The sequence below is a fragment of the Olea europaea genome, chromosome 16, assembly GCF_002742605.1.
Source record: "Olea europaea var. sylvestris chromosome 16, O_europaea_v1, whole genome shotgun sequence".
Lineage (NCBI taxonomy): Eukaryota > Viridiplantae > Streptophyta > Magnoliopsida > Lamiales > Oleaceae > Olea > Olea europaea.
In genome coordinates, this window is record NC_036252.1 from 1,852,957 (window position 1) to 1,873,285 (window position 20,329).

The 20,329-nt window shown below is 31.4% G+C and overlaps 1 protein-coding gene across 1 annotated transcript; it reads right to left on the reverse strand.

Moving 5' to 3' along the window:
• Positions 1–3,226: 3,226 nt before the first annotated feature.
• LOC111411666 (protein argonaute 9-like) lies at positions 3,227–6,374 on the reverse strand. The gene is made up of 15 exons (XM_023042219.1): positions 6,289–6,374; positions 6,100–6,206; positions 5,931–5,993; positions 5,726–5,839; positions 5,460–5,625; positions 5,259–5,371; positions 5,022–5,159; positions 4,743–4,894; positions 4,510–4,575; positions 4,316–4,379; positions 4,105–4,216; positions 3,956–4,029; positions 3,777–3,871; positions 3,650–3,681; positions 3,227–3,517 (listed from the first exon to the last, which is right to left on the reverse strand). The coding sequence occupies exons 4-15, from the start codon at positions 5,735–5,737 to the stop codon at positions 3,354–3,356; spliced, it is 1,188 nt and encodes a 395-aa protein (XP_022897987.1). The 5' UTR covers positions 5,738–5,839; positions 5,931–5,993; positions 6,100–6,206; positions 6,289–6,374; the 3' UTR covers positions 3,227–3,353.
• Between the last annotated feature and the right edge of the window lie 13,955 nt (positions 6,375–20,329).

Below are 20,329 nucleotides of genomic sequence, written 5' to 3' on the forward strand. Positions count from 1 at the left end.
TCACTATTGAAAAAGTATAGTCTTAAATTTATATCAATTTCGCAACAATAGATAATTTCCGTTCACTTAACTATCTTTTCATCTCAATTAAATACATTTTACTTAAATTATTTATTGTACTCATAAAACAATCTAGAATAATATTATTTGTGGCGACAATCTGAGATGAGTATATTTGACTATGGACATCTGTCAAAACTTACGAGTGTGGAAGGATACATCTAGTTGCGGAATTCACGTATGTACGTCCTTTTGGGACTGTGGTCGAGGTTAGTGAGTTCTGTACCGTATCTGAAGGGTGATGCACCAAGCTTGCTCAACGAATTCGTGCCAAAAATACTAAAGTTTTTATCTCGTCAAGATTGGATTCTGTGCAGGCATATTTCCATTTCTTAAAAAACAAAAAGGTTGAACCCCAATCTTGAGGGTCCTCAACGCTTCGCTCCTAGAGTTTTGTGAATGAGGTAAATTGCGGGATGTGCCCCAACAGGTCAGAGAACAAGAGCTGTATGTACACTGCGCTTACAAGGAGTCCAAATTTTATGTTTCAGAAATCGAACCTCCACACTGCGGCTGCCAATAAGGCGTGAGATAACATTCTTTTCTTATCTTTTTTCTCCTAATCAACCGTCCATTTCCTTTTCACCTGATCAACGGTCCCAAACTTTCTGACAAATCTTTGGTCATCTTTTCGTTTTCATGCTTTCAAAATGGGAAAGAAGTCAACTCCAGACCGGTGATAATGATCAACTTTCTGTCGTTGAAGCCAACCTTGCTTCGATTTGGTGCATAATTTGGATTTTTATCCTACTCATCATATATTAATGAAATCACATTAATTTGTATAATTTAAAAACTCATTTTGAAATGTTTATGACTTTTTATCTAATATATTTATTTTAATTTATTATTTTATGCATGAAATGACAAATTTGATATGTTCAAAAATATTATGTTCTTATGTACTAAAATAGGTTAATTTCAGAAATTATCACTAAATTTTGTGGATTGAAGTAATTTTCTAACATTTGTAATCACTCGAGTTTCTAATAATTATATTAATGGGAACTTCCATGGAACGTTAACCTAAATCTTCCGAGTCACCGTTAAATTCCAATGTAAATATAAGCGGCATTGATTGGTATGTCAAGTCAGACAGAGCCATATAGATTGCATCTAAATGAACATGAGTTGTCAACCACGTTTTCTTCATATTTCTTCGAATTCAATAAGCAGTTGGTGAAATTTCACATTTTTATCGATTAATTTTTTACGGTGATTTTTTTTTTTCTCACGTATCATACCGGTTAACATCATTTGTGTCCACATTAAAATTTAATGGTTACACAGAGAATTCTAGGTTAATGTTTCTACCATCAATGTAATCGTTAGAAAGATGAGTGACTAATACTTAATAAAATTAATTCAACGACCATTTTGAAATTGTTAACAAACTCCGTGACCTTTGAAGCCATACTAAAATAATTACACCGCGCAAGTTTAATTAAATTGCTAATTTCAATAGACATGGTGTGTTTGATTTGACGATAACCTTCATAGTGGACATCAATTTTTTTCTTGAATGTCTAACGTCTAAGGCATCATTTTTTTTTCTTGTGCCTTAGTGATTGTCACTGTGAAACAAAGATGATATAAAATTGTTTACTTAAGAATTTAAATTGATATCCATCATTTTCCATTGAAAGCATTAAGAATATAAATATGATATTTCTTCTAAATCTGGCTAGTTTGCATCAATGTTTATTTGTGGGAGGAAAAACTATAACACTGTCCACATTTTATTGAGTATTCTACTATAGAAATTATGTCATAGTTTTCAACTATGCAAACATGCAGGCTTAGTCAAACACATTTCCAAAATATCAATTTTCATGTTATTGCAATACCTCTTCCAATGTAGAACAGTAAGCCTGGAATGCTGCAATTACTCTACCTTGCCGTTTGCTACATCACTATTTGACTTTTGATTTTTCTAACTAAAAACTTCTTTTCCAAAAAATAAGTGGTGATTAAGTAGATAATATGCTTTCATAGCCTACAAAATGTGTGGTTAAAATTAAAGTTCGACTTTGAAAATTGAAAACAAAGAGGGATTAATAATTTAATAGAGCTAACACGTTGCAGATTATTGATATGCCATCAAAGGGGGAAATTTTCTAATGACCAATGCAATTTCCACGTTATGTTGAAATTTAAAATTGACCTTTTTTTTTTTTTTTTTAATTCAATGTTATTTCACAACCGGCACTGAATTTAAAACAATTTTTTCAAGTAGTAAAATAGTTTCAATTTTGCTTTAAAATTCATAAGCATATTCTGGATTGACAAAGACTTCTCTAGTAATGCTATCTTCAAATTATTATAATGTCTGGAAGTATATAAGTCTTACACCAAAATTTGCATCATTTTGCACCAAATTTTGCACCAAACTAAAAATCATTTCCAACCCATTACACCAAAAGTTGCATCAAATGAGCAATGTTTAATTTTTCTTCATTTTTTTCATTCCTAAAGATTTATTTATCTAAAAGTCTATTTATTTAGCCCACGTTAGAGCCACATTCTAGGAAGAAAAACACATTATTCATGTCAAATCAATGGGAAATGTATGGTTAAAAAATAAGTAAAAATTTTAGATTTACGTGTAATATTATTTTATTGAAAAATGTGTGATTGAAATGATGTCAAATCACTATTGAAGAATGTATTTTTTAAAAATAATGTGGCTCAAACAAGCTCTAATGAAAATATTGAAGTTAATGAAAATAATTACAATTTGTTAATGAAAATATTGAAGTTATTAACAAATTTAAAAAATGTATACAAATAATAATAATAGTAGTAGTAAAAATAAAATAATAGTTATGAATTAAAATTTGTTTTACAACAATAAAAAGACGCAATTACCCTTAACTAAAATTTGGTTCAACATGGAAAACGGGGGAAAAAGGATATTAACCATTTTGGTGCAAAAATGGTGCGAGTGAATAGTATTGTACCAAATTAGTTTAAATTTTTGGTGCAAAATGGGGGGAAAATGGTAAAGTGGTATAAGGGTTGGAGTCTTCGAGATGCCCTTAGACATATTGGGACTAGAAAGATAGTTTACTAAATATTTAGTGGTACAGCGTAGAATATAATATGCATGCATTCCATCAAAGCTTTCCAGCATAGTTAAAAAAGTGCAAAACCAGTGCAAATTCTGAGCAAGAGATCAATAATACCAAAGAGTACTCAGTAACATACAAAAAAGAGAGAGAGAGAGAGAGAGAGAGAAGGCAATGTTGTTCTTTATTCCTAATTCTCTCTCGAAACCAAGTGCCCGTTGTTCCTTAACAGAAGAACATAGAACTGCTCACATCTCTATGTAGTTTGGGTAACTCGGGCACTGCCAACAAACCTCCTTCATGTCCTGATGACTGCTCAGACAGTTCCTCGAACTTCATGAACTGAGACATCTGGCTTGCCGCTAAGTGGGCATAACATATTGGAGCAACTGCAGCAGGAAAATGAAGTTTACCAAAAGAAATGGATAAACGAAAGCTCATGCAGAGGGCTATGAACACAACGAGAGAAAGTAGTATAAAAAGAAACAAAGAAGAAGCAAAGATGTTAGCAAGTTCATTACCTATAGAGATGGCTGTAGTGCTCCTTTGGTAACTGAAAATTCAAGTTCTCTATTTGTTAGTAAGTGGCATGATGAAGTTCAAGAGAAAGTATTATAAGTAACAAGATGGCAGTTAAAATTTACTCACACATATGACAGAGAATGAACTAGTTCCTGTAAATCATCCGCAGAGAAGCCAATCTCATCGTATAACACGTGATAGTGAGTAGGCCGAGTTGTTCCCTGTAAAAAAAAAAAAAAAATGTACAATTAATATTTAGAAATCGTAGATTTGCAAAAAATATGATCAGATATATCAAAACTCACAATCATTCCCGCATGAGCGCACATGTAGAAGTCATTGTTCTTCGCATGACAAATTCCACTGTCAATCACAGTCCCTGCACATTAAGAGAATCAGATAAGTTCAATGAAGTAAAAGTGATCATTTTTGGTGAATAATGATAATAAATTACCAGGTGGAACATTGTCTGGAGAATTGGCTTGGAAAAATTTGGTGTGGTGATTCTTTTGGGCTACAACAACTGTGAACTTGGGGAACCATCGAGCATCGAGAAACTTGCAAGCCTGCAAAAATTGAAAGCTCTCAAAATACCAGATGGAAAAGAGATGACTAGCATTAGAAGTTATTGTTATTGGTTTTAAGTCAGAAAGGAATGGACTTGCCTCAAGAATTTGATCCAGCTCAATGTTCAAAACTTGACTGAATTGAGACTCGCTCACTCCGTCCCTACAAATTACAAGCAGAAAGTTTTCAGCGAAAATGTATTGTACTAGGAATGAGATAGATCAAGTAGAAACTAAATGAGAAATGAGGAAAAGGATAAACATTTGTATTCTGTATTAGAACAACACCGTACCTGAAAATAATTATGTGCTCTGGTTTCCTTCCTTCAGAACTATGGTAGAAGTCCATTAACAGCTCCCTGAGAGTCCATATAAATTTCTTTAAGAGACGAATCAAGTATATAATACTTTCCGATATAGAAATCATTTTCAAAATATATATCCTTCTATATTAATTTAAAACTAAATAACTGCACAGAATAGCACAGGAATTTGAAAAGCATAAAATGAATGAGTCCAAACCAACCTGAAAACGCCCCGATCCACTGTCTCCACTTTCTGATCCTTTGTAACTTCCACCGGCTTAAACAAGGAATCTATCATTTCAAGTTTTGGTGACTGAGTTCGAACAGCAGCCCGATAACGAGAAATCAGAGGCCATTGTCTTGAACTAACCACCTTGTGATTCCATTGTACAAAAGAAAATATATCAGATATATAATATGGTGCTACAAAATCGTATATATGAGAGAAAGAATTAAGATATTTAGGAAATGACTGAGAAACATGGTGAAGTATAAAACACCGCAGCAATTGAAGGAAGATCGGAACGAGTAGTCGATCCATGGGATACATCCATTCCAACAATAAGAGTTGGAACTTCCGAAATCGTGGGTATGGAGTGAGAATTCTCAATAGCTAACAGGGAATTAATACCACCCAACTGGAAGGAAAATATTAAAGAGAAGAAAAGATGAGTATGGATAAGTACAAAACAAATATCAAACTTATTAACTAGTCTAGATTGGATTACGCAACTTGCCTTGGCATTTATCTTCAAGAGCACATTAGTAAGGTACTGATCATTCACCCTCTGAGGTGCAATGCACTGAGTAACTACCCCTAGATCGGAAAGATTCCGCTTCTTCCATGGCCCTTCAATAAGATTAAAAAAAAAATATCATGATTGTGCATAAGTGGGAGTAACGGAGATTAGAGAAATAAGCAAAGATCACGTCTCAACCATAGAGTTTAGAGCTTTTCCTCTCTGGGAGAAGGCAGAGGAGAAACTGAGGTGCTGCTGGAAGATTTGACTGTATCTCTTCAATCATCTTCTCCACCCTAAAAGAAGGCGGTCTATTTGAAAGCTCGCGACGCTCTTGAAACACTTTAAAAGGTTCCCTAATCATCTACACGAAAGAGATAAATGAATAATAGATAACATCAATAACAAATCTGAAAATTTTTTGGAGTTTCAGATTCAAATTAACAGAAGATGGAAACACTGACAATTCCTTTCATTTGACCACATCTGATTAGACTATGAGACAAATTTTGCAAATCACAGCGAGCATTAAAGTTTACAATACACCAGCGTTCAATGTTCTTCGGATCAACAAATGTCTGCGCAGACATAGCTTGTGTCAATACTAGCAATAACATGATTTCAATATAGCAATGAAAAAGAAAAAATGAAGTGTCCAAAGAAGTATACCTTGTTGTTAAAGTTCCACCTTCCATTGCGAGGGATGAAGTTCTCCTTTTTGCCCACTGTCAACTGCAAGAAAATAAGAAAGGATAGGAAAAAAAATTCCTCAACTTGGTTAAAACAAAACATGTATGACTAATTAAATGCTAGCCATCTTAATTTAGAAAATTGTTACCTTGGGAGGTGCCAAGACACGACCTTGAACTGAGGTGAACTCTCTATTAATAGAAATTCCAGAAGACGAAAGAAGAGGTCAGCATTGTAATTGCTAGTACCAAGTGCCTACACTCAAAGCTTGGCAATCATTAGAATCTACAACGCGAAAATAAAAGAGAGCAAGACTTAGAAAATCTTTGAAACTTACTTGAGACAAAGCTGTCTTCCGTTCTAGTGGCTTCTGACGGGATTTTTCAACAAGGGAAGCTTTTTGCTGACTGGAGAGAGCTCTCGTATATCGTTGTAAGGAAACCAAATCGCAGAGCTAGAAAGGAATAAGTAAACAAATTACCACAGTGAACTCAAGATGAGAGAGATTAAGCTTCAGTTCAAGAAGAGTACCTCAATCGGAATGTAAGTGTACAAGGTATTTATATGTTCTAATCCGATTTTCTCTGCCTATTGTCGGTTCAATACCCAATTTTACAAACACTATTTTAATTTGTTGCAATCAAGTTACTTGTATTCAATTTTATTACATAGATCACTTTTTCCAGATTCATTGCTAAAATTAAAGTCGGAATCTTTTGTGTTTATAATTAAGGTCTCAAGGTTGGAAGGTGATCGTAACACTTGTCATATTGTACGTACGTACTGATATTTGATTATCATTTTGATCTTTGTTGACCGTACTACTTTATTACCATCTCAAGTTTAGAATACAATCTCCACATGCACCGCAACGGTAGAAGATAAGTCAAGATCCATAAATATTGTAATAAATAACATGGGCAATGCTAACGAACGTGACCCTGTTCGTCCAGGGCAATGAAATGGCAATAGGAGGGGGCACTTGTGGGCCAGGCATCCCTAGCCCCCGTTTGGACAAGGCCAACAGAATTACGCTAAATAACATAGCCATTTGAAATTTTATCTATTGCTCTAATAAATTTAGCGCGGCAAATAGGCAAATTTTGAAGTTTAAAATTTTTCATTGTTAATGCTAACTTGTACAATGCATGTTACCTTCTATTTGCTCAATTGGCGACATTTATTGCAATTAAATTGTGATAAAATAATAAAACTAAAATTTTATTTGTATTCAGTTTTGTTGCACAATAAGTGACCTCGTCTAGGTTCATTGCTAAAATTAAATTCAAATCTCATGCCTTTGTTATCACCATCTTAAGTTTAGAATTCAATCACCGCATGTGTCACAATAATAGAAGACAATTCAAGATTCATATATATTGTATTAAAGACCATAATCGTCTGAAAATATTTATTTATTGGTCTATTAAATTTTGCGCATCAAATATATATTCTTATTTTATTTTAATGAAAATTTTGGCGAAACTTTTAAAAAATTTAATCTTTCATTGTTATTTCTATATTGTACAATGTATGTTACCTTTTATTTGCTCAATTGAGGCATTTATTGTAATTAAAATGTGGCAAACTATTAAAAGAAGAAGAAGAAAAGTGTGGTATCAATATAACTATACTAAAATCTCGATCATGTCACTAAACTTTAATTTGTTATAGTGAAATTATTTGTATTCAATTTTGATGCACAATAAATGATTTCATCTTGATTCATTGCTAAAATTAAAGTCAAATTTCATCATCTCATGCCTTTGTTATACTCTATTAAGTTTAAAATGTGATAACCACAAGCATTGCAACAATGGAAGATAAGTCAAGATCCATAAATATTGTGTTAAAGAATATTATCGTTGGAAATATTTATCCATTCCTCTATTAAATTTAGCACGTCAAATATGTATTCTTATAATATTTTAATGCAAATTTTGGCAAAACTTTGAAGTTTATGATCTTTCATTGTCAATACTAAGTTGCATGAAATACATTACGTACTATTTGCTCAATTGATGACCTTCACTGCAATTAAAATGTGACAAAATAAAAAATAAAAAATTGGTATCAATATAACCATCTATACTAAAATCTCGACTAGGTCATAATCCTTAATAGATTGTAGTGAAATTATTGCACGATAAGTGAATTCATCTAGTTTCGTTGCACAAATTAAAGTTATATTTTATGCTGTTGTTATTAGCATCTTAAGTTTTGAAGGCAGTCACGTGTCGTGTTGTTTGTACTCCTAGCGAGTTTTCATTACATCATACTCTCCATTCTTCACATTCAACCTCTCGAGTTTAAAAGGCTATCATCACACGCATTGCAGCAGTGGAAGATAATTAAGTTAAGATTCATAAATATTGTTATGAAAATTAACTATATTTGAAACTTATGTGTTCTCTAAATTCTATTTTTAATGCAAATATGGTAAAACTCTGATGCTTTGACTATATATGAATTTTACTTATTTGAAATTTACGTGTTTACTGTATTTCGTCCACCTCGATGCAAAAAGAGACAGAATTTAATTGATTTTCTATCTTAATTCTAGAGCAAATTAATTAATTATACTAGTTTTTTTTTTTTTTCAGTTACTTGACTACTAGATTTATGCTCCCTATTTTATTTAAACATTGCAGAAACCATCTCTAGAGATTAATAATAATAATAATAATAATAATAATAATAATAATAATAATAATAATAATAATAATAATAATAATAATAATAATAATAATTGTCTCTCATCTCACCCTTTGATTCCATCTTTTTTGTATTTTCATAGTATGACAAGACAATTTTATTATTTTTAAACTATACAGACATTACAAATACTTGTTTGGTCACTTTTAAAATACTTATAGGTTGTGAATTCTACCAAATGTGTAAATAATAACTGTGTAATAAATTATGGGTCGTAAATTGTACGGATGAACAGTATATTTGACCTACTAAAAATTAAGCTTTGCCAAACATGCACACGCTTCAACTCCATATTTTTTTATTTTTTTATATGTTATGAAAAGAGTATAGTAATTTTCTAAATAAAAAAGGTCAACAAATTGAGCTATAAAAAATAGCAAAAAATAATTTCATTGTTAACTTTTGCATGTAAGGCCCTTTATTGGATTGCCTATGGAGCCACATTTTTAATTTTTTAATAGGCAAAATTACATAATTTTAGATTTAGCAAACTTAAAAAAAGCAAATTATGGAAGAACCTTAGCATTTGATTATTTAAAAAAAATAACAAAAATGGAAGCTTCTTAGAGCATCTTCAATACGCTGGTTGTAAATCGCTTAAATTTTTGTTATATAAGTAAAATAAACAATGTTTCGCTGAAATGATGCAGCAAACAAAAAAAAAAATAGTCAATGTTTAGATTTAGAGGCTATATTAGCATGTTGACTTGACAGTTTAATTGATTATATTTTTATTTTTAGAGTATTGAATTTTTTTTCTCTTCCACTTTGTTTAAATTTTTTAACATTAATAAAAGAAACTTGTGCGAATATATTGTAACATAGATGGAATCTATTGAAAACTAGTTTTAGACTTCATCATTTATTCATTAGATATCAATGCTACTTTTACGTAATGAAATAATGGTCCACCTAGACGACCACGTCAACCTTGACAAGGGGTTATCGCATGCCAACATATCATGGGATGAATGATTTTGCCTTGGTCATCGAGGCCTATCATATCAAAAGGATGCCTCAATCGTCGAGATTTCATGAAGTAAAAGAAGTATATGAAACCTTAACACTTGGACAAAAATATTTTAATTGGTATTTTTCTAATGTAAAACTGACCACTTCATTTAAATTATAAGTATATATCTGCATAGACAAAAGGAAAAAAGAAATATTATAATTTAAATATAATGTAATAATAATTTCAGATAATATAAAATATAGGGGTAAAATTGAAAGTACCGATTTATTTTTGTTGTTAGGGTGAATATATCATGAAAAATAAACTTTATGGAAGGTTTTTTGTTATTTTTTTAAATGGAGGTGGTGTATCCAGTAATTTCAGAGTGTCTTTCCATGATAAATAAATATATAGAAGAGCTAAATTAATAATTTCCCACAAACATTACTACCAAATTTATAACGACATTCCAGATGTTTGTAAGAGTTTCTTCACGTCAAATTTGTCTGTCTAATGTCAACATGTTACATGTCATTGTAAGGATCATATTTCATGATAAATGTGCATTAGCTATCCTATAAATCCATTGCATAAAGGGATTTATGTTTGATGCAAACACGTCATTGTAAGGATAATAAGGTGGCTTCGGATGTAAGATCAAATTTCATCATAAATGAGATTTAGCTGTCCTAAAAAATTGATTACAAAAAGGGATTGGAAACTCTATTGAAGGCTCCTTCAATGTTATACGTACTTGAGAAAGATTTTTTTATCTTTCTGTCAATACTTCAAAGAATAATGCTATCTAGCATTATTGGTATTTGACGCTAATCTGTATAGCATTATATGACATGTTCAGTTAAAGGTGAAATTATGTTATTCATTTAATTGTACATTTCATTTAATAACATTTAATGTCACCTCAACTGGCCAATAATTTTAAATAGCATTACTCTATTTTCAAATACCTCTCAAGTATCTTCTACTCTTGGAGGGTGGAGGGGGGGGGGATAGAGTGTCTCGTTACAACTGGTTTTATTGTGTATGGGAATATGAATATATCTAGATTAAGATGTCAAATTAGTTGGCTATCTATAGGATGTAAACAAGTTGAACCAAGTTAATTCACGAGTCGTGGCTCATGGTTCAGACGTGACTCTGGTAAAAAATGACCTCAACTCGGGCTTATTGAGTTAAGCAAGCTCGATTTTGTTTTTGTTTTTTTGAAAAATTCGTTATTTTTTAAAATTTGTTAAGCAATATGAAATTGCAGCTACAACTACATGTTTTAATGGTAGCTGTAGCTCCTTGTATTAAAGATAAGGGCCACCTAAGTCGACGAGTCAAATTGATATCCCTAATTATCTATTACTTGTTTTACAACTCAAATTAATTAACCTTAGGTATTAAAATTTGTTCTTTCCTCGACTCTAATAAAATTTAAATTAGAGTATTTAAATGTGTTCCTCTCCCCGACTCTAATAAAATTTTAGGGAAGAGCTTTGACGCCAGTTTGGTTAATGTTTTCGTCAAAAAGGCCTGTTAAGCGAGCTTAAATCAACTTATCAATCCATCATATGTTTAGAAATTAATAGATGCAAAAGAACGACAAAATATTTTTGCCTTTTCTTAAATCTTACAAACAAAATATTTTAATAGAAACTATCGTCAACAATTATATGTTAATTAAAAAAACAAGGATAAAATTCAAGGAAAATAATTATGCATGTAACTTTTATGTTGAGCAAAGTTAAAGATCTTGCATATAATTAAAACACAATACAACTAATAGTGCGCACTCGAAGGTAGCAATTGCGGGTTCTCCCGTTACACACACACACACACACACAAAGGCGATACAACTAATAAAAACTGTAATGTGTTGAAAAAGGCCTACAAGAGAGGAAGAAAAATGAAAACATCAACCAAATACCAACATTCTCCATAACATTTCTAGAATTTTATCTTTATTGATGAAAGAACAATCATCAAAGCGCATATAATTTCAAAGTACAATTCATCTGAGCACATACACTACCTCTGTCCCATTAAAATAGCTTGTTTCTATTTTTACAAATTAAGCAGGTTAAAAATGTAATTAATATAGTTGAAAATATAAATTTTTCTTATATTTTCCTAATATCCTTACATTAAATAATAATTTAAATCGAATTAATTTATATTTATTGATAATAAGGAATAAGGGCATATAAGAAAACAAAAAATATTTATACTTTAAATAAGGAAAGTGATCTATAATTTGGGATAACCGAAAAATGAAATTAAGAGCTTGCTTGAGCCTTTTTTTTTGGTTAAAAATACATTTGAAATAGTAGATCGATGAAAAATATGTGGTTAGAAAACAAGAAAAACTTAAGAATTTGCGTATAATATTATTTTATTGAATAATGTGTGATTGAAAAGAAGAAAGAACAATATATTTTAAAAATAGAGTTCTACTTATAAAACAGGTTCAACATTTTTTGACGAGTCTACACTTGACAATTTTTCGTTGACGATTAAAAGAAAAATTAAACAAAGAATTGCCAATAAAAAACTGACAAGTCAGATCTAGAGATGGCAGAAAAACTCCTTGCCCCATAAAGAAAAAAATGTTAGTTTGAGCATTATTTGCGTTGGATTTTAAAATTTTGAATTTGTATTTTATTATTTAATAATAGCATAACTCGAATTTTGAAAATGTAAAAAATGAAAATAAAAAAAGAAAAGAAAAGTTGCGAACCCTCGACCCGCCCCAAACCCGACTCACTGCCTCCCTAGTTAAATCTTGGAAAAAAAGGCTCTATCTTCTGCTTCTTCCTAAAAGATAATGGGAAATCGTAATCAAATAAGGCTAGTGTTTTAAAATTTAAAATTATTCAAAAGGGTGCAGGAGATACTTGTTTGGTGTCTGTCTGATTCCATTCTGCAGTCTTACCAAATTACCATTTACGTGATTCACGTGTCTGGACCATTTGCCACGTTGTTCCTTGTCACCCACGCGATTGACCCTGATAATAATATCTCTTTCTTTTTTCCTTGTTTTTTTTTTTTTTTTACACCAATTTTGGCCTTGAAAAAGAAACTTTTGTCTTTTAAAAAAGGTTAAACCCTAACCTTAACCTTAAGGGTCCCCCACCACCCCTATTCTGGAATATCGTGAGAGGGGTAAATCTCAAGTTATGCCTCCAAGGATATAGGGTGGAAGGCTGCTTGTACACTTGCACTTATCCAAGAGCCAAATCCATATTTCAGGATTCGAACCCTTTACGCAGCAGTTTCAAGCAAAGTTGGATTTTTCCACCCTCCCCTTTTACTACTTGGAGATGTGCCCTGGGGGCCAGAAACTTTTGTCTTTTATTCATATTGCAAGGTTGGTTAGGTATCACATTCATGAAGTTAGAATTCAAATTAAACCAAGGATTAACAAATTCACAGTATCCTGGTAATTTGTCCAAATTTAAATTGAATCATTCCACTTTAATATGTTACAAAATCACTCAAACTCAAGTTTAACGTACAATAAATCGCTACATTTGATGCGAATTTCCACATGACATTTCTAATACGTACGATGTGTAATTATTAACTAGTCTTTTACGTCATGTTAGCAAAAGTGTCAAACGCTAGAACTCATAATTTGGAAACATGATTTTGACCCTATAAGTAATTGTAAATATGAAATACCTCCTCTAGTTTGGGATTCTTTCGTTCGATGTTGTTAATATTCTCGTATGTCTCAATCAAGAAAATTGGTTTCAAAAGCAATATTTCATTTTCTTTTACGACTTTCACTTACAATTCGGTGCCTATACATGCCCTTTACATGACCCCATCATTTGAATTTTTCATTTTTACTAAAATACAAAAAACAAAAACCAATGAGCTCTCATTAATACATAATTGAGTCTCTCGAAAAGTATACAATCTCAAGTTTGTTTCAACTTCTTACTAATGGATATTTTTCGATCACTTAACCATCTTTTCATATGATGTACTCAAATTATTCATTGCACACCTAAAACAACGTTGAAAGAATCTTGAATAATTAACATCAAATATGAAATAATTGTTGTTATTGTCTCTTAGTTTGGTGTGCAACTAGACCTATCTTGTTTCAATTAAATTGTACATACCACGTTCATGACTAACAGATATAGAAACTAATTAGGCCTCTCGCCCCAAAAGCCAAGCCAAGAACCATATTGCTTTTTAATCAACGATTTTCATTCTAATTATTCTGCATGGTTTTTACCTACTACTCTGGGAGCCAGATTTTCTATTATAATCTATGTTTTATTGCTCCCCAAATAGCATAATTGTTCTCCTACTCATAATGAGAAATCTTATCTTGTCCACTTTAAAAAAAAATCTTACTTAGAGAATCATAAGTAAGATTCTCAATGCCACGTCAACTGTCAACAAGTGGACAGGAGAACAATTTCGCTTCAAACATACCCTTTCTTACTTATGGTATATGATTTAAAGGACTACGATAATTTTAATTCAATATACTGTACCTTGGAGTGAGAGTGACTAATGTATTTATGAAGATGTGAAGATAATGGGTTGATGAAATGTCATGTCAAGTGTGTAAATAAGGACATGTGGAGATAATGGATAGGCATAATGTCATGTCGATTATCTATATATGGAAATGTGGGAATAATGGTAGATGAAATTTTATGATAGGTATGTATTGAGATGTGGAGATGATGGGTATATGTCATGTTAAGTTTTGTGAGTAGACATACGTAGAAGATGATGGTATATTATAGTGGGTAGACAAAATTCACATCAAGGATTATGGATGGGACGGGACGTGATAGTAATGGGTAAACGAAGTATCATGTTAAGTGTACATATATCGAGATTTGAACATAAAAGGTAGATGTCATGTCAAACGTCATGGGTAGACCTACGTAAAAGATGATGGTAAATGACTGGAAAGACTTGACTTCTCATTGGCTTATAGTTGTAGCTGAGAACGGACAAGATTCCAAAGAACCGTCTATTAGATTTTGTGACTAATGTCCCAGATCGTCTAGCTGCAAGAGGTGGATGATTTTGAAGCCTCGAGAAATATTTCAATGAATGTGGCTCCCTAAGTTTTTATCTAAGAAAATTCAGCTATTGGCCTAGTCTTTGCATTTCATTTTATTATATTTTAGATCAATGCTATACTGCCATGGAAACTTTGACAGAATTCATACTGGTAGAATTGTAGATTTTCATTTGTTGTGAAAAAAAAAAAAAAAATCCAATAAAAGGTTCAGCACATCTTTTCTTCTTATGCTAATTTGTTTACAATCCCACTTTGATGTAACATTCTATTACTATTTAGGGTAATTAGCTCCTGGTCCCCTATCATTCATACCAAATACCACTTGGGTCTTCATTTTTTGTTTTTCAATTATCATCCCTATACATTATCATCATTATTAATTTTTCGATGAACTTTTAGATACTTATACCTACTTTTCATACACACATTCCTTGACACACTTTTCGTAAGTATTTAAAAGTTCAAAAAGCAAGCACTAAGAATAAAGGCTCAAATATTTCCGTACTATTTAACGAGGAACTATGAACAAGTGAACTAATACAAATGATCAAACTCTATCTATAAAAGTATATTCGTCTTTATTTCAAATAAACTACTAATAAATGATAATTAGACAATCTAGAAATGTCTATCAGAGAACAATATATCGGATTGAGTGGCGATGGTTTTAGTGAATCCAAAAATAGATTTAGCATATAATTTTGGCTTTTCGGGTCGCCATCATCTTGTAATTGTTTTAAGAACATTTTCAAAATTAAGAGTGATAGGACTTCAATAGGTTCGAAATGGAAATAAAGATGATTGATAGGTGTGTGGTACGTGGCTTGGGGGAATGAGAGAAAGAGGGTGCGGTTTTGGCTTAGGCAGTGACCAAAATAATCACTGCACATCACCGCACCTTGCACCTTTTTGATTGTTCAAATCAATTTAAGAAGATGCCAATTCAAGCCTAAAAGTCACCAATTAATGGTTGTGACCTTTGATGAGAGGTAGAAGGAAAAACTATAATATGTAAGTAATTTCAATCGAGAACAACTTAAAGATTAAGTTTGGATGTTCTTTTCTTCCCTTTTTCTACTGCATATCAAACTCGAATTTTACATTTTTTCCCCCTCAAATTATTGTTTGTACTTTGTCATTATAGGTAGACCTGGGCCAAAAAATTGAAAAATCGGTCAAAGAATCGAACCAAATCGATCAGTTTGACATAGTTAATTGGTTTGATTTGTTTTGGTTTTATTTTAAATATTGTGGGTTGATTCAGCCATGATTTAAAGCCTCAAACCGCTGATTAATCGACCCAAACCACTTGCACATGTTTCCATTTTTATTTTATTTTTTTTAAAAGAACAATCAAAATCAAAAGCTTAATTATATTCTTATGAAGTTGGAGGTGCCCAAGCTGCCTTTTTGGGTAGTCTTGTTGAATGCTATATAAATACTTTGTTTTATAAGGACGCTTTCAAGGAAATATCGATAATATTTTATATCCTTTATAAATATTGTTGTCTTCTGCTCCAAATGGTAGGCTTTGTTTTTTAGTTAAGGGCATGTTTGAAAGCACCATTTTTCACTCAATTTGTGTTGTTTGATAACCAAAATTTTTCATGGAATTACTTTTCCACCTTTCCCTCATGTGATAGCATTTTCCAGGTTTTGAAGGAATTCCAATTCCTTTGGTTTTGATGAGAATCAGATTTTCCAAGTTTTTTTTGGAAATGAAAATAAATTCTATCCACCATTATAAAAAAATATATCCATTTAATTGACGATTTTCATGAAAAATAAAATCAAACGAACACCAAAAGATCTAAAATTTCAACATTTTTCAAGTGAAAATTTATACTGATTAAACACATTTAATTGACAAATCCCAATAAAATAAATTTTAGACAATTCAATTCCGTGGAATTCGTTTTCTTTCAACCCAAATTTCATTCCTGTAATCAAACGGACCTTTAATTTTTTCTATATAGCATGTTTTATTTGTGATAAGTTCGCCTTCTGAAAGTGTAGTTTGAAATAATGACACCTATGGTTATGTATTAGTTACGACATTGATTTTTTTTTAACTACAGGTTATGTTCTAATTCGTAAATCATAGCTTACATGTTTTGAAAATGCAGATAATGATTTTCATACTCAGAAAATTGAACTTCCAAAGCTGTCTTTAGACTTTAGTTGCTTTGTACCTCGAATAAAAAAGTTGTGTTAATCGAAAGCAAAGTTATATGTACTCAAATGAGCCCAAAACTGGAGGCAAATTTTTATTTTTTTCCCTAAAAAAACAATTTGGACAAAAGGTCAGACCGATTAATTGAACTAAACCAAACGAAACTAACTTAATTTGGGTTGCTTTGGTTTAAGAGCTAGATAGGTTCAGTTTGGATTAAAATTCACCCAAACTGACTAATTTAATTTTGATATCGGGTTGGGGTCGAAACCAACCCAAACCAAACAGCCCGAGCCTAATTCTAGAGGACAAGCTATAACTATCAAATTTAGATTTCAATTACTTTGATGTTCAAATTATCATTGTGTGCGCACAAAGCCGACAACATTAGTGATTTTATTGTATCTTGAAGATGGATTTGCATTCTCGGGTATACCATGAGATTTGTGAGAGCAAATAACATCTTAAGAATAACTTTCTTATGTGATTTGAAAAAAGATTTATTATATCTCTTTCGTTCCATAAAGATTGATTTGTTTTTCTTTTTCTTCTGTCTCAAATTATAGGTTATTTTCCTTAATAAAAGTGTATTTGCTTTATTATTTTTTAATAATCTTTATTCAGCCCCTGTTTGGCCCCCATTTTCGAAAAATGAAAATAGGTGGAATATTTTTTTTATTTTTAAATGAATGGTTGAAAAAGAAGGAAAAGTTTTCGATTTACGTGTAATATTATTTTATGAAAGATTGTGTGATTGAAAATAAGAGAAAGAGAAAAATGTAATGTAATGAAATTTAATGGGGGCCAAACGGGGCTCAATGTACTTTGTTATCAGTATATATGAACTATTCATATTTAAATCATTATTTAATGTAGGGTTATATTAGGAAAATTTATATTTCTAATTATATTAATTACATTTAAATGAAAATAAACCTATTTTTGTTGGAAGGAGAAAGTATTAAGAAAAGAACCAAATAATAGCAATAAATGATTTGAGCTAGCTATAGCAAAATTCATATATGGTATGTGCATGAGTTGAAGAATGAATTTAAGCCATAGATTAATTGCATAGTCTTGAAAATAAATAAGGGCTCATGAACTTGAATCTTCGTAGAGATAGATAAGGGGTCGAAGATTTGGGGTAGTCATTATCATTCCCGTTCCATCGAGATTTTTTTCTAAAAACAAGGATGAGTGAGGATTAAAAAATTTCCTATTTATCACTCCGTTTAATTAATTAATTAATTAATCTTTTAATAATATTATCAAATATGATTTAAGATGGCATATGGATAACGATACTCTTAATGATTTTAAAAAGTTGATACAAGACACTCGAGAGCATACAAGTTTTGTCTTCTGAAAATGATTCAAATTTATCAAGAAGAAATAAACTAAGGCCCCGTTTGGGAGTGATTTTTTACCCCCCAAAAATTAAATTTTTTATCGTTACTTCACTATTTCAGCTGTAATTTTTGACTTCTTCTCTCACAGATAGCCCTCACTTTTCTCCTAACGGTCAAAAAATCAATTCTCAAAATTACTACCGAACAGGAGCCTGTTTGGGCCCGATTTTTCACCCAAAAAATTGATTTTTTGACCGTTATTTCATTATTTTCAGCCGTCATATTTGATTTCTTCTTTCACAAGTGGACCCCACTTTTCTCTTAACAGTCAAAAAATCAATTTTCAAAATCACTCCCAAACAGGCTCCAGACCCCAAAAGAGTATCTCCAAGAGGTCCTTTATTAATCATATTTTAGATTAAAATCAAATTTTATAAGTTTATCTTTTTTAAATAGTCAGTTATTATTTCTATAAAGGAATGAATTAGAAATTCTATATTATTTTCTATAAAGAAAAATATTTTCCTAACCCTCTCCAATAATTGTTATTCCACATAGATCCTGACATTTTCCTTTGGATTGTATTGTACAACGTGAATAATGCCACTCACGTCGAGCCCAGTGGGTCAAGGTTGAAACCCTCCCGAAAGAAATCTGGTTAAGAGCATGTTGGGCCAATCTTAAAAAGTTCAGTGAAAATTACATAGGGGCCTATTTTTAAAATTTATATTTCATAAATCATATTTTAAGTTTTATATGACAAAATTTGGATCTTAATTGATTATTTAATATGTACTAAATAAATATAATACTAATAATTCATCCCATAAACCAGACCCCCGCATCGACCCCTTTCATAAAAATAAAAATAAAAAATTGTGATCTCTCTCTCTCTCTTGTGTGCCTCTTTCTTCATCTAGAAAACAACCACCAGTAACTATAGTTGGAAACCAACCGCCGTAGCGTGTAGGACCATTGCAGTCATGCGCCAACAAATAACCACACATAGCGCAATCGCTCTTAGGATTGCCACACTCAATGCAACCATGCGTAGGACCACCACGGTGGCTCCATTAGCCACTTGCCTACACCACTCCTTCAGATCCGTCGGATCGCTTTTCAAAAATTGGAATATAAAGCCCCAAGCAAACAAACCTTAGATGAGGAAACCCGAATACATGAGGAATCGGTAGTGGTGGAGGAAGATCAATGATTTTCCTGGTTTTTATTTGTTTTTTCTGATTTTGAGGAAGAGTGGTGGTTTTTCACTTCAGTTAGGAAGAGCTGTTGCGAAGCAAATATGGTGCTATTTGGTATTGGGGAGCGGCGTCTGCAACGCCATTGTGAAGCAATGACAATTGTTGTTGTTGGTGTTAGTATTGTTGGTAGTGTGGTGGTGGTGCTGCTGCTGGGGTGGTGGTGTTGGTGGCGAAGTGGGACAAAGAGGGTTTTTGAATAATTATTTGAGTATTATAACCAATAATTGATTAATTTGTGATCTAAAAGAACATGTGATTGTGACTAGAATTTAGTAAGTCATGACCAACTAATTCGATAATTTGTAATTGAGAAATGATTTATGACTAATTAATTTGATAATTTGTGACCGTAAAATAAGTTGTGACTTATAAAATTTGTGATTATTAAATAAATTATGACTCGTAATAATTTTTTTTATATTTGATTAAAACTAATTTATGGCGCATAAAATTCTTGATTCATGATCGAGAAAAAATTTATGACCGATTAATTCGATAATTTGTTATCAAATAGTAAAAAAATTGTAATCTTAATATATTTAATTAATAAAATATATTTTTAATTAATATCTCATAAAATAAAATTTAATTATTATTTGATTTTTGAAATTTTAAATCTTCTTTCTTAGTTTTCCCATCATATTTTTAAAGATCAATATTTTAAAAACAAAGGAGGAAATTTCATTATCCATAAATCAAATATTTTATATTTAAATATTAAATATACAAATTCTGCCCAAAACATAATACCTCATTTTATCTCTAAAGTCTTAGGCTACCTAAACAGTTGCTTTCCCTGTCATAAGGGTCTGTTTTTGTCATCCATTCTCTCCCATTATTTTTCATTCTTTTTTTACAATAC